Source organism: Coregonus lavaretus (genome assembly GCF_964263955.1).
Source record: "Coregonus lavaretus genome assembly, contig: HAP1_SCAFFOLD_999, whole genome shotgun sequence".
Classification (NCBI taxonomy): domain Eukaryota; kingdom Metazoa; phylum Chordata; class Actinopteri; order Salmoniformes; family Salmonidae; genus Coregonus; species Coregonus lavaretus.
In genome coordinates, this window is record NW_028157599.1 from 143,535 (window position 1) to 158,570 (window position 15,036).

A 15,036-nucleotide genomic window follows, 5' to 3' on the forward strand; every position below is an offset into this window, starting at 1 on the left:
GCCTAAATGGGCAACCGTATAGCTAGCTAGTTATTGAGCTGGTTGTTATAACGTTACATATCTACAGCTATTTAGCTAGCATATTTCTCAGTAGTTGAGGCCTTGGTAAGTGTGTATACTTGTGTGATTGGTGACTAGAACATTACTGACTTATAATTTAAGTTGGCTCCATTTGTTTATTTGTATTTAAGGAACAAAATGGCGCTTTAATACAAAGCAGCTAACGGTACTAATTTTGTGTTTACACTGACAGCTGTCTTCTTCATTGTGTTCTTGACCAGGTGTCAGGATGTCTGACGATCTGATGAAGAAGATGCTCCGGGCTGTCCTCCAGGCCAATAAGAACGGGGTGTCCATTACGCGGCTGCAGGGGGAATACAGGTCGCTGACGGGGGAGCTCATCCCTGACAGAAAGATGGGCTACCCTTCACTGGAGTGCTTCCTCCGCAGTATCCCCTCCGTGGTCAGGTTGGAGAATCGCATGGGGGAGGTAAGGCCTATGTCCCAATAAACGGGCAGCTGGTCTGCCTGTGCCCTTGAGCAAGGGAAAAGGCACTTAACCCTAGTTACTCCTGTAAATCGCTTTGTATAAGAGCGTCTGCTAAAGGACTAAAATGTCATGTGATCTGTCCTTTCTCCTGAAGTGTGCACTCGTACACATCCTCCCCACACATTTGAGAAGTACCAGATTAGAGTAAGCATTTTCCATATAGCAAGCACCATATTCCTTATACCTGCCCGTTCCTTTCTACCAGCCTGTTCCTTTTAAATCCATGAAGGGAAGTGAAGACGTGCACATTTCAGGAGGAAGGACAGATTTGGAGTTTGAGGAGAGTTGAGCTAGTCCGATTTAGACTTTAAGCCTGTGTGTGCCACTTTGTATGGGCTGGTACTTTCCATATTTCTCCTGTAGATAATGTGCTTCGCTGCAGTCTGTCAAGAAACGGCCCACATCGCTCAGCTGGTCGCCCGTCAGAAGTCCAGCAAGAGGGCACCTGGCTGCTCCCGGATGCTGAACTGTCGGATGAGGTCGAAATTGGCTTCCAACTTTGTGTTCTATGGTAGGTCTCGTCTGTCCTTGTCCCAGTCAGTGCCATCTGACAATGGCTCTTTTCTGAATGTGTCTTTCCTCGATGGCCCAGTTCAGTATTCCTTTGAGAACTAGAATTTCAACAAAAATCTAAGAATAAGGGCCTTTCAGACCAAAATTATATTTATCTCTCCCCTGATTCTTTGCACATATGAATAAAATCAGTGAGTGAAAAAGTGATGCAGGATGCTATCATCACTGACATCTACCGCTTCCATCTCTCCCTGTCTTCCTCCAGAGAAGCCTCGGAAGTCCCTGCGTCAGCCCGACCGTGCCCCAGTGCGCTCTGGCTGGAGCCAGCCTTACACCTCCATGGGAGCCCCACGGACGCGGAGCTACAACTCCTATGGAGGCTTCAGCGCTGGGGGAGACATCAGGAAGATGTACAGCCAGCATGACGAGAGGGTCAACCCCCCTGCTCCGGCACCGCAGAGTCAAAACAGGGAGCCCATCACTCAGGTGACGAAGGTGCCCGTACAGTGTGAGAGGTGAGTGGAAGGAACACATGCTTTAGTATGAGAGGTGTGGAGGGTACAAACACACACCATTGTGTAAGGCATAGGTGATTTGAGATGTTATACTACGTTCAATGTCATTTGATGGAATGTCATTGCAAAATGTCTTCTCTGCATTCAAATAGTACCAACAGATGTTGCTATACCTCTAATCTCTTTCTTCAAGCCAGACAATACATGTACCTTTTCTTCTAGACTGGTGAATGAAGTCAGCCATCACATTTCGAATACCACCCAGAGAGCTCCTGGTAAGTCTCAAGTGGGACCCACCTTTCTCCAGTTGGAGATTTGGCTAATTCCATGGCAGCAGATTCATAGTGGAGATCTTGTCTGAAATCCCAAAGACCAAGAGTATTTCACCTAGGAAGTGTATGCTGTGTCACCCCCTAGAGGCCATCTGGTTACAGTGCATGTATGTCCTCTGAACCCTTTAGCGGTGGGTGGTAGTGTTACTGTCCAAAACGTTTGAAAACGTTTTCACCCTACTGAACATGACTGTGGCTGGTATACTATGTATTAATAACGTGTCATCCGTTCATCCTACTATTTCCCAGCTCTCTCCGTTACCATCAGTAACGTCCCCGCTCCCCCGAAGGCCAAAGCCCTTCAGCCGGGAGGCTACAACCCCCAGGTGGTCCAGAGTGGGATCTCTGAGGTGCTGAAGAAGTACTGCAGTGGTCTGTGGCTGTCCAAGCTGCCCTCTGTGTACCGGGAGATGCACAAACAGGACCTACCTGGCCAAGCAGTCATAGACCTGGAGAACTGGACACATATCTGCTCAGTAAGTATCTAGTGGAAAATCATATTATCTTTGTTTCCCTTCTATCAGCAACAAAAAGGAAATGTTTTGAGATGATAGAATAGCTACCACTTTATTTTTCACCCACAGATTTTCAGAACATTAGATAGTCGCGCTGTTTTACTGTGGTGTTTTTGAGAAGTTTTATACACTTTAAATATTCACTTTGATGCATCGAGTGGCACTTTGTGTTTCAGGTTGAGAAGCCTGTTAGTACCAATCGAGCAGACCGGCTGGTCTACCCCCCTCAGCCCAAACCCCCCAGCCCTGCTGTCGCACCGGTCAAACCCCCAACTGCTCCTTATACAGGAAAAGCAGCCACAACCCTCCCAGCCAAACCCATCACTGTCAGTTCGGTCAAATCCATCACTACCGCTCCAGTCAAACCAGCCACCGCCAACCCAGTGAAACTGGCCCCTCTATTCTTCTCACTGAGGAGCCCCTCCCTGAACCAGAGTCAGACCTCGCCCACTCCCCCTTCGTGGAAGCACTCCCCGACCCATACCCCCACCTCTCCAACTGCCCCCTCTACCTTGTGGAAGCCCTCTTCTTCCCCCCTACTCCCTACAGCCACCTGTGCTTTGTGGAGAACCTCCCCTACTTCCACCTCGCCCTCATGGAAGCCCACAACTCCCCCCACCTCCCCTACTCCTCCCTCCCTCACCCCCACCTCCCCCACATGGATGACCTCCCCTACCCCTACCCCCACCACCCCGATCCCCCTTTCCCCTACAGCGGTGAGCATCCCTGCGGAGGCGCGCCTCAGACTGAAGGAGCTGCTGTCTAAGTACAGCCACGGCCTGTGGGCCCACGCCCTCCCCAAGCTCTACCAGGAGACCTTCAAGGTCCCCTTCCCAGAGGACATCCTGGCCAACCTGTCTCTGTTACTGGACATCTGCACCGTGGAGTACCCCATGCCTGACAACAAGAAGAAGGCCATTCTCTACGGCCCCGCCACCGAGTACAAGGCCAAGGTAGGGCTACCTGTTCCCCGCCAGAAATATGATTTCATTTATTCATCGTTTATTCAGGATATCATATCATATATTGGAGTCATTTCTAATTCCTCACTTCCCGGAGTCGGGAATCGATTCCCTCCCAAACCTGAGCCCACTCCAATAGAAGAAACTGGTAGAAAACACATTGGCACAACTGTAGTAAGGTGTGTGTTGTTTGGACATGCAGGTGAGCAGCACCCCGTCCTCTCCGTCGGGTTATAAGCTCAACAGCACCCCCATGGTTCCTCCTCTGCTGCTCCCCAAGGAGGAGTTCCCCTCAGTGCTGGTGGTGGAGGCAAGCAGCACCAACCAGGTCATCCTCAGGTAGCTTATTTCTTTGGTCCTCTGATAATTTCTTTAAGGGAAAAAAAATGTTTACCTTCGACATTGCAATTTCGAGGGCATTTCATGAACTTTTCAGGGCATTTTGCTGCCTAAAGCCTCTAATTTCCTGTTTAGAAGATTCCCTCCCCTGCAATATCAACTGCCGCTTCCGGAATTCCTCCAACCTGGATTTCAGAAAAACCTGAGAACTTTCGTAAAATGTTTGGAATTGTACTCTTCTTACTCAGGTACATAGGCAATGGCTACTCTCAGGCCCTGGAGGTGATGGAGGAATCCATGAAGACGGTCTACAGCCAGCTCAGTGTTCAGCGGCTCCTCCCCTTCCCCTCGGCTGGCAAACTGGCGGCCGTCAAAGTGGAGGGGGGCGAGGAGGTCGTCAGGGCCCAGGTCTGTGAGGTCATGACCGACAAAGTCAAGGTAAGAAAGGACTTGGAGAGGCAAGCTCAATGGAGAACCTCCATTGAAAGGGATGTTTAGTCGAGGACTAGGCTTAATCGGTGTCCGGGAAACCTCCCCTATAGGTTTTTGAAGCGCTGCAGGGAACTGTGAGCCGAAACACGATTAGGTGGTGGAAAGTTGAACAAACATTGGCCTGTTAAAATGCATAAAAAATGCAGTAAAAAGGAAAGTGTTTAGGAAGCTCAATAAAAAGGAAGCTGTGTGGTAATAGTTTAGAATGGCCCTATGAGGATACTTTTTTTCCCTGCAAACCTTTTTAGTTAGATTTTACAGTGTAGTGTGAAAACTAATAATCATGGGAAGCAGGAAATAATGAGGACGCTATATTGGCCCTTCCTAAGCTAGACTTAGTAGCAGGTGTCAAGCCCACATCACCTACATGGCCCTGTTTCTAACCAGACTTGTCTTGATGCCTCTCAGGTGATTTTACGTGGACCACTAGCCCAGTAACTTGGTTAACAGTGTACCACTAGAGGACTTACCTTGTAGGTTTTCAGTTGACACAAAGTTCAAGGCCCTGTTTCTAACCAGACTGTGTTGTTGCCCTACAGGTGTACTACGTGGACCATGGCTTCTCTGAGGTCATCAGTAGAACCAAGCTACTGGAGCTGCAGAAAGACTTCCTCAAGCTGCCCTTCCAGGCGGCTACTTGTAAACTAGCCGGTAACCCAAGTTCAACTCCCATTCCCCCCCCCCCCCCCCCCATCTCTTCTGAGCTTTGCAACTACAGTGTGTCCATGAAAAGGATTCGTTGGAAAGACGAGTTGGGATTTGTAATGTTTATTTACACGTGACGTGTCGCTACAGTCTTGTGTGTTTAATCGGCTGTCTTTATCCTTTAGGGATCCTTTCAGATCTAAGGACCTAGGGGATATAATATGGGGCAAGAGGTTGATTTGAATCGCTCTCTCTTTCTCTCCTATCTTACTCACTCGCTCTTTCTCTTCTCTCTCTCTCTCCCTCACACGCTTCTGTCACCATCTCTCTTTCTCCATCTCTCTCTCTCTTCTGTCCCTCTTTCTGTCTCTTCGCCTCCTCTCTGTCTGTAGGTCTGGAGCAGTTCAGCTCGGAGCTCTCTGTGCTGCAGACGCTGGAGTCCCTGGCCGTAGGGAAGATCCTCCTGGTGGAGCTGCTGCAGCACGACGCGGAGCCGCCCCAGGTGGTGCTCTACGACACGTCGCACGACGATGATGTCAACATCAACGCTGTCTGCCTCAAGGCCCTGCAGGACAAGGCCATGGAGAACCCTTTACAGGTTGTTATAGATTTTATAGAGTAGACATTTTCTTTTCAATGCACATTTGATCAAGTTGCATGGAAAGGACACGCCACGCGCACAGAGACGACATGCTGGGAGCAGCACAGGGTCAGCTTCGGAGTGGAGCCCATTTCAAGGTCAATTGCCTTGCTCTATGGCACAACGGCAGTAGGTAGCACATGCAATATTGTGTTCTGTGCTTCATCCATCAGAAATGAAATACATGCATTCCCATCCTGTTTTCTCTTGCCGTGTTTATCTACCTCGATCTCTCTCTGTTTCTTACTGGAATGAGGGTTTATTCTCAATTAGGTGTTCATTAATATGTTGTCCCATATGTCCGAAGTATTGAGTTTTAATATGTCTGTGGTTTCTCCTCCAGGTCAACAGTACCTATATGAATGTGTCTGTGACCAATGTTTGTTCAGACGGCACCATCTTCTGCCAGCTGCCCTCCCGAGGTCGGGTCAAGCTCAATGAGATCCTGGAGAAGATCGAGGCCTTCTTCATAACCCAGGTACATGAAGACAGTTGGTCACACTATACATTTTTCGGATAAATTGCTGTTCCACATATAGCCTAATACTATTGTTATGGGACTTACAATATGTTATTGATCGTCTCTTTGCCAGGTGACGTCAGAGTCTCTGGTGTCCACTCCGTTCTGTGGGAAGTGCTGCCTGGCCCGGTACAAAGGAAGGTGGTCCAGAGTAGAGGTAAGAGACTGTCTGGAGAATATACTACATGGGGAACACTTGGGAACATGGAAGGAACACATTTCCCAATGGGGTGTTCTTTGACAATACATCTGTTCACCCCAAAATAAATGAATAGAGAAATGTTATGCGTTTCAAACCAATTCTGTGCTCTGTTATTCTGCACTGTGCTTGCTTTTACCAAACAGAATGTCTGTGCACCCCTGTCAGATCACCAACCTCCATGGTAGCAGAGTGCTAGATATCAAGTTTATGGACCTGGGAGTCCCGGCCTCTGTAGAGGTCATAGAGCTGAGAGAGATCCCTCCGCCGTTCCTGCACGAGCTCATGGTCATCCCAACACAGGTCGGACGGAAAAACTCCTGGCTTTATCGATGATTGATCCCTTGTTTTCTCTTCTGTCGTCTGATGTACAGTTTGTGTTGCGATAGGTTATCTGTACGCTATGCGTGCCTGTACTTTGTCGCAAGCAAATGTCCCTATGGGATATTAAAGTATACTACTCTCTTCCTAGGCGATCAAGTGTTGTCTGGCAGACCTGGAGGTGGGGGTCTGGACTCCTGAGGCAGTTCTCTGGCTTAGAGATGCTGTACTCAACTCTATGGACTGTAGCATGAAGGTACGTCAGTCACACACACACAGATCTCATTTAGTCGTTTTCCTATACAGAAGAAATGCCCCAATTAAAGTATATATAGTGCATTCGGAAAGTATTGAGACCCCTTGACTTTTTCCACATTTTGATACGTTACAGCCTTATTCTAAAATTGATTAAATTTTTTAAAAGTCCTCAGCAATCTACACACAATACCCCATAATAACAAAGCAAAAACAGGTTTAAAAAATGTGTGCAAATTTATTAAAAATAAAAAATAAACCTTATTTATTACATATGTTTTCAGACCCTTTGCTATGAGACTTGAAATTGAGCTCAGGTGCATCCTGTTTCCATTGATCCTCCTTGAAATGTTTCTACAACTTGATTGGAGTCCACCTGTGGTAAATTCTATTGATTGGACATGATTTGGAAAGGCACAGACCTGTCTATATAAGATCCCACAGTTGACAATGCATGTCAGAGCAAAAATCAAACCATGAAGTCAAAATAATTGTCTGTAGAGCTCCGAGACAGGATTGTGTCGATGCAGACATCTGGGGAAGGGTACCAAAACATTTCTGTAGCATTGAAGGTCCCCAAGAACATAGTGGCCTCCATCATTCTTAAGTGGAAAAAGTTTGGAACCACCAAGACTCTTCCTAGATCTGGCCGCCCGGCCAAACTGAGCAATCGGTGGAGAAGGGCCTTGGTCAGGGAGGTGACCAAGAACCCGATGGTCACTCTGACAGAGCTCCAGCGTTCATCTGTGGAGATGGGAGAACCTTCCAGAAGGACAACCATCTCTGCAGCACTCCACCAATCAGGCTTTTATGGTAGAGTGGCCAGACGGAAGCCACTCCTCAGTAAAAGGCACATGACAGCCCACTTGGAGTTTGCCAAAAGGCACCTAAAAGACTCTCCAACCAAGAGAAACAAGATTCTCTGGTCTGACGAAACCAAGATTGAACTCTTTGGCCTGAATGCCAAGCGTCATGTCTGGAGGAAACCTGGCACCACTGGGAGACTAGTCAGGACCGAGGGAAAGATGAAAACCTGCTCCAGAGCGCTCAGGACCTCAGACTGGGGAAAGGTTCACCTTCCAACAGGGCAACTACCCAAAGCACACAGCCAAGACCACGCAGGAGTGGCTTTGGGACAAGTCTCTGAATGTCCTTGAGTGGCCCAGCCAGAGCCCGGACTGAAAATAGCTGTGTAGCGACGCTCCCCATCCAACTTGACACAGCTTGAGTGGATCTGCAGAGAAGAATGGGAGAAACTCTCCAAATACAGGTGTGCCAAGCTTGTAGCGTCATACCCAAGAAGTCTCGAGGCTGTAATCGCTGCCAAAGGTGCTTCAGCAAAGTACTGAGTAAAGGGTCTGAATACTTATGTAAATGTAATATTGCAGTTTTTCATTTTTAATACATTTGCAAAAAACTGTTTTTGATTTGTCATTATGGGGTATTGTGTGTAGATTGATGAGGTAAAAAAAAACAATTGAATCCATTTTAGAATAAGGCTGTAATGTAACAAAATGTGGAAAAAGTCAAGGGATCTGAATACTTTCCGAATGCACTGTATCAACCGTTTTTGTACTACAGGTGTGTGGTAACAGCTAGCTGAACAGCTGGTTCAGCATGTCATTTGGGAAGAAATTGCAGTCGGCACACTTTCAATTAGACAAAGAACTATTGAATTTGCTTGCTTCAAGAGCAGCAATATAATCCTTGAAAAAGTGAGGCGTAGACGGACGAGAGTTGATTAGACATTAGAAGCAGGTGTGATCCACAGCTGGCGCAATGGAGGAATTGGGCCACAGTTGTCCTCATTAGTATAGCTTTCATCAGCTTTCAAAAGCCACAAACTGAAAGTAGGCACACTGGATGTCGAACTTGTGAAGCATTATTATTATTTTTAAATGTAAGACGACATGAAAGGCTCTAATTGGACTGATTTTCACCCTCTCTTCCCCTCTATGTTAAAGCACTTTGTAAACATGTTTTTGATTGATTTTCCTTCTGTACGGTTAGATCTTCAAACTTTCTAACCCTCTCCTCCTCTATGCACTGTAGATCTCCAAGCTGTACTTTATAATGAAATGTTATTGATTCTCCTATGTCATGTCGATCTCCAAGCATTTTTAACCCTCTCCTTTTCTATAGATCTCGAAGCTGGACGAGGCCAAGCTGGTGCACATCTACCTGTTTACCTCTAAGGGCTCCCAGGATGTCACCCACAGTGTTAACCACCAGATGGCGACCTCTGACCTATGGAAGCACCCCACCGCCCCCGGACCCCAGAAGGACGGCCTCCCTACCCCCAGTTTCCTCGACACCATGGTCGCCAACATGGTGGATCAGCTCACCCTCAACAGCCCAGCCTGCAGCCCTATCCCTGTCTCCACCAAGACCCCCAGTCCTCTGGATGGTGCCGGGGACACGTCAAACGCGCTCACCCCCACTTTGGTCACCTCCGCTTGGGGAGAGAAGCAGCTGGCGCTGCCCCCTCTCATGGAGCTTCCCCAGGCGGGCCAGAACATTGACATCTACGTGTCTGTGGCCTGTCACCCGGGACACTTTGTGCTGCAGCCATGGCAGGTAACCAGTTCAAGAGAGCTGTCAAGGCCTGCATCCCAAATGGCACCCTATTCCCTACATGGTGCCACAAAAGTAGCGCACTATGTAAGGAAAAGGATGCCATTTGTGACTGCAGAGAAATGGTTAATGGAGTAGATTAGTCTTAAACATTTGAGGGCTTGCTGCTATTTGCTGATCTTGTTTAGTCTTGTTGATCATGTGTATTTGTATATTTTAGTCCGTATTGTTGAACTCCCGTGACAGGGATTTTTCTGCCAATGAAATCCTTGGGCGGGCCGCCTAAGCGTTTTTTCAGGTCGCCGAAGTCCAAACTGTAAAAAAATAATGCTTTCAGTTTGAACTTAAAGGACTAAAACCAGATATAAAGTATGTAGAAAATATAATGGAGCTACATCATCTTTGAGGACTGACAATCACCTAAATAAAAACTAGACAGTCAGGGAGAATTGAAAGATCCAAAAACAATGAATATAGCAGTATATATTTTATTATTATGTTTGTGCAAAAGAACACCAGATTAGCCATGGCAAAATGCATAGAATTGCAGGTAATTAGCTTGACTGTAAGTCGCTTTGGATAAAAGCGTCTGCTAAATGGCATATTATATTATTATAAATGTTCTCTCAGCTCCATGGCAGAATATGTATAATCGCATGAAATTTGCAGTACAACATTTCTCTCAGCTGCATGGTAAAATGTATAGAATTGCAGGAAATTTGCTTTAAAACTGCAAAAATGTCTCAACTCCATGGACAAATGTTAGAAAATGTCAGCCGGGCCGACCACGCCCCCCCTGTCACGCCCACCACCTAAACCCTTTTTTGATCCAGAAAGAAACTTGCATGGCTGAGGCAACTCTATGTAGACTGAACAAAAATATAAACGCAATATGTAAAGTGTTGGTCCCATGTATCATGAGCTGAAATAAGATCACAGAAATGTTCCATACGCACAAAAAGCTTATTTCTCTCAAATGTTGTTTACATACCTGTTAGTGAGCATTTTTTCTTTGCCAAGATAATCCACCTCACAGGTGAGGCATATCAATAATATGCCATTTAGCAGACGCTTTTATCCAAAGCGACTTACAGTCATGCGTGCATAATTTTTTTTTGTGTATGGGTGGTCCCGGGGATCGAACCCACTACCTTGGCGTTACAAGCGCCGTGCTCTACCAGCTGAGCTACAGAGGACCACAAGAAGCTGATTAAACGGCATGATCATTACACAGGTGCACCTTGTGCTGGGGACAATAAAAGGCCACTCTAAAATGTGCAGTTATGTCACAACACGATGTGTCAAGTTTTGAGGGAGTGTGCAATTGGCATGCTGACTGCAGGAATGTCCACCAGAGCTTTTGCCAGAGAATGTCATGTTCATTTCTCTACCATAAGCTGCCTCCAACATCGTTTTAGAGAATTTGGCAGTACGTCCAACCGGCCTCACAACTGCAGACCAAGTGTGGCGTCGTGTGGGCGAGTGGTTTGCTGATGTTAATGTTGAGAACAAAGTGCCCCATGGTGGGGTTATGGTATGGGCAGGCATAAGCCACAGACAACAAACACAATTGTATTTTATCGATGGCAATTTGAATGCACAAAAATACCGTGACGAGGCCCATTTTTTTAAAGGTATCTGTGACCAACCGATGCATATCTGTATTCCCAGTCATGTGAAATCCATTGATTAGGGCCTAATGAATTTATTTCAATTGACTGATTTCCTAATATGAACTGTAACGCAGTAAAATCAATGATATTGTTGCATGTTGCATTTTCAATTTTTGTTCAGTATATTTGAAATGTGTCAATTCAAACTCAGGACCTGTACAAGCTGGTGGTGCTGATGGGAGAGATGATCCTTTACTACAACCAGATGGAGGAGAGGCCGGGGCCCAGAGATGTACAGAAAGGAGAGGTCTACGCCGCCAAGGTGGACAATAAGTGAGTGGACAGTTTAGGGTTTGGAGGCCTCTACAGTTTTGATTTTATACAAATGAAAAAGCCAGTCACACACTTGTCTGTTGACTTCATTGTGTTTTTAGTCCTAGATGATTTATGGGTTTTGTGTTGTTTTCACATGGCTGAGGCAATGTGTCAAATAAATGTGTTCATTCACCCTTTCCCGTCATAGTTGACTGTGTTGGTCAAGGGTGTTCTCTCCAACCGCCTGGTGTCTGTGTATGACCTCTGACCTCTCTCTGTGCCCACAGTTGGCACCGTGTCCTGGTGAATGGGGTTCTGTCCAACGGCCTGGTGTCTGTGTACGAGCTGGACTATGGTAAACACGAGCTGGTTAGCAGCACCTTGCTCCAGCCCCTCATCGAGTCGTTCAGACAGCTGCCCTTCCAGGGAATCACCGCACAACTGGCTGGTGAGTACTGGACAATGTGTAATACTGTGCATATAATGAATGTGTATAGAGTAAATGCAATTCTCTGTTTGAATAGTCTAACTGGTGATTTGTACAGTGGGGGAAAAAAGTATTTAGTCAGCCACCAATTGTGCAAGTTCTCCCACTTAAAAAGATGAGGCCTGTAATTTTCATCATAGGTACACGTCAACTATGACAGACAAATTGAGAAAAAATAATCCAGAAAATCACATTGTAGGATTTTTTATGAATTTATTTGCAAATTATGGTGGAAAATAAGTGTTTAGTCACCTACAAACAAGCAAGATTTCTGGCTCTCACAGACCTGTAACTTCTTCTTTAAGAGGCTCCTCTGTCCTCCACTCGTTACCTGTATTAATGGCACCTGTTTGAACTTGTTATCAGTATAAAAGACACCTGTCCACAACCTCAAACAGTCACACTCCAAACTCCACTATGGCCAAGACCAAAGAGCTGTCAAAGGACACCAGAAACAAAATTGTAGACCTGCACCAGGCTGGGAAGACTGAATCTGCAATAGGTAAGCAGCTTGGTTTGAAGAAATCAACTGTGGGAGAAATTATTAGGAAATGGAAGACATACAAGACCACTGATAATCTCCCTCGATCTGGGGCTCCACGCAAGATCTCACCCCGTGGGGTCAAAATGATCACAAGAACGGTGAGCAAAAATCCCAGAACCACACGGGGGGACCTAGTGAATGACCTGCAGAGAGCTGGGACCAAAGTAACAAAGCCTACCATCAGTAACACACTACGCCGCCAGGGACTCAAATCCTGCAGTGCCAGACGTGTCCCCCTGCTTAAACCAGTACATGTCCAGGCCCGTCTGAAGTTTGCTAGAGTGCATTTGGATGATCCAGAAGAGGATTGGGAGAATGTCATATGGTCAGATGAAACCAAAATAGAACTTTTTGGTAAAAACTCAACTCGTCGTGTTTGGAGGACAAAGAATGCTGAGTTGCATCCAAAGAACACCATACCTACTGTGAAGCATGTGGGTGGAAATATCATGCTTTGGGGCTGTTTTTCTGCAAAGGGACCAGGACGACTGATCCGTGTAAAGGAAAGAATGAATGGGACCATGTATTGTGAGATTTTGAGTGAAAACCTCCTTCCATCAGCAAGGGCATTGAAGATTAAACGTGGCTGGGTCTTTCAGCATGACAATGATCCCAAACACACCGCCCGGGCAATGAAGGAGTGGCTTCGTAAGAAGCATTTCAAGGTCCTGGAGTGGCCTAGCCAGTCTCCAGATCTCAACCCCATAGAAAATCTTTGGAGGGAGTTGAAAGTCCGTGTTGCCCAGCGACAGCCCCAAAACATCACTGCTCTAGAGGAGATCTGCATGGAGGAATGGGCCAAAATACCAGCAACAGTGTGTGAAAACCTTGTGAAGACTTACAGAAAACGTTTGACCTGTGTCATTGCCAACAAAGGGTATATAACAAAGTATTGAGAAACTTTTGTTATTGACCAAATACTTATTTTCCACCATAATTTGCAAATAAATTCATAAAAAATCCTACAATGTGATTTTCTGGATTTTTTTTTTTCTCATTTTGTCTGTCATAGTTGACGTGTACCTATGATGAAAATTACAGGCCTCTCTCATCTTTTTAAGTGGGAGAACTTGCCCAATTGGTGGCTGACTAAATACTTTTTTTCCCCACTGTAGTTTATCAACAGTGTATTTCTATCTGGTTGACCTCTTACCTCTGCTGCTATCTTGAACAAGTCTTGCAAAATTATTTTTTAAAAAGACAATCAGACAAACCTGTATAAATAAAGGTTTAATAAAATGGAATAACCCCTCTTACCTTCCCTCCACTCTACACTCCCTTCCCACTTCCCTCCCCAGGTGTGGAGCAGCGCGTGTGGTCGGAGGCGGCGTCCATTGTGTTCCGGAACCACGTAGAGAAGAGGCCCCTGGTGGCCCTGGTGGAGTGTGTGGTGGAGGCGGAGCTTCCCTGGGACAGGAAGGTGATTGGTTGATTTGAATTTATTTGAGAATTACAAAAATACATATACAGCCGGTAGTTACAAACATTTAAAAAAGGAGAAAACAATAAAGTCCCTGGTTGCGTCTGAAATGGTACCCTATTCCTTACATAGTGCACTACTTTTGACCAGGGCCCATTTCAGACGACCAGAGCCCCGTGGGCCCTGGTCAAAAGTAGTGAACTACATAGGGAATAGGGTGCCATTTCGGATGCAGACACTGACTTATTTCCGTTGTGCTCCTAGGTGATGGTGTACCTGGTCGACACGGCTCAGGAGGAGACAGACATCTGGGTCCACAACGTCATGGCTGACTTCCCAGAGGAGCTGAGTACCGCCGCGTAGAACCGAACTGGACAGACAGACCGCGTAATACTGTTGTGGTATCATTTTCTTATGCCACACAGGTAGAACTCTGCCAGAGTCTACCACATTTGCTGAAATGATGCACAGCACTGCAGCATACAACTGTTGGTATCCCTTTCACTTATTCCACAGGTCACAAAGATCTGCCAGAGTGTCACAGGTCATTGGGGAGCCTGCATTTATGAAGAACCGCGGTCTATCAGTTTAGCACTGTCTGAAGCATAGAACTGTGATTTTTCTTATCGTATGGGGGGATGACTCTATTTGCAGTTGTGTGTGTATATACAGAGAAAGGAATGAAACAGTACCCACCCCATCAATCTCCTTAGCAGGGTATGTCGTTCAAGTGTATATACAAAAAGTGTCCTTTATCGTTCAGTTTCAAACTTCCATCAAATACTTTGCATAGGAAGTTCTTTACTTTAGTTATTATTCAGCACCACTTTTGGTCTTTGCAGTTGATCTGTTTTAAGCCATTTGTCCTTCTAACTTGTGATTTGTTTATTTGTCTTTTACTTAAATACATTTAAACTTTTAAATAATTTAAGTCAACTGTATTTAATTAGTTTTTCAATACCTTGACTTTTGAAATGCTTGAAATTGATTTGACTTTGACACTTTTTTTTTTTTGTGTGTGTGACATCTCACAGTACTAACTTTACTTTTGAAGGAAATGGCTCAAATGGATGAATGTAGACTGAATAAATTGTTCATTAAAAAGCACTACTTTGTTGTTATTAGTAATGAATGATATTACAATGTATAACTACTAAGCTGTTTAGACCGTGAGTGGAATATGAAAGGAGAATGTTGTTATGCATTTCGTAAAATTAAAAACAAATTAAAACAATATACGAAATGGTATTCAAAGACAAAGGTTTTCATTCTTTACGATGAAAAC

At 45.6% G+C, this 15,036-nt stretch overlaps 1 protein-coding gene across 1 annotated transcript; it reads left to right on the top strand.

Annotated features, from left to right (window-relative positions):
• Positions 1-289: 289 nt before the first annotated feature.
• LOC311125190 (tudor domain-containing protein 7B-like) lies at positions 290-14,114 on the top strand (the record flags this gene model as incomplete). Its single annotated transcript, XM_084199244.1, has 19 exons — positions 290-490; positions 914-1,061; positions 1,329-1,571; positions 1,776-1,864; positions 2,153-2,386; positions 2,602-3,378; positions 3,590-3,726; positions 3,975-4,164; positions 4,758-4,869; positions 5,256-5,461; positions 5,847-5,981; positions 6,097-6,180; positions 6,391-6,525; positions 6,695-6,799; positions 8,941-9,375; positions 11,197-11,318; positions 11,588-11,748; positions 13,630-13,751; positions 14,016-14,114. 19 exons carry the CDS (start codon positions 290-292, stop codon positions 14,112-14,114), a joined length of 3,735 nt encoding a protein of 1,244 aa, XP_084055370.1.
• Between the last annotated feature and the right edge of the window lie 922 nt (positions 14,115-15,036).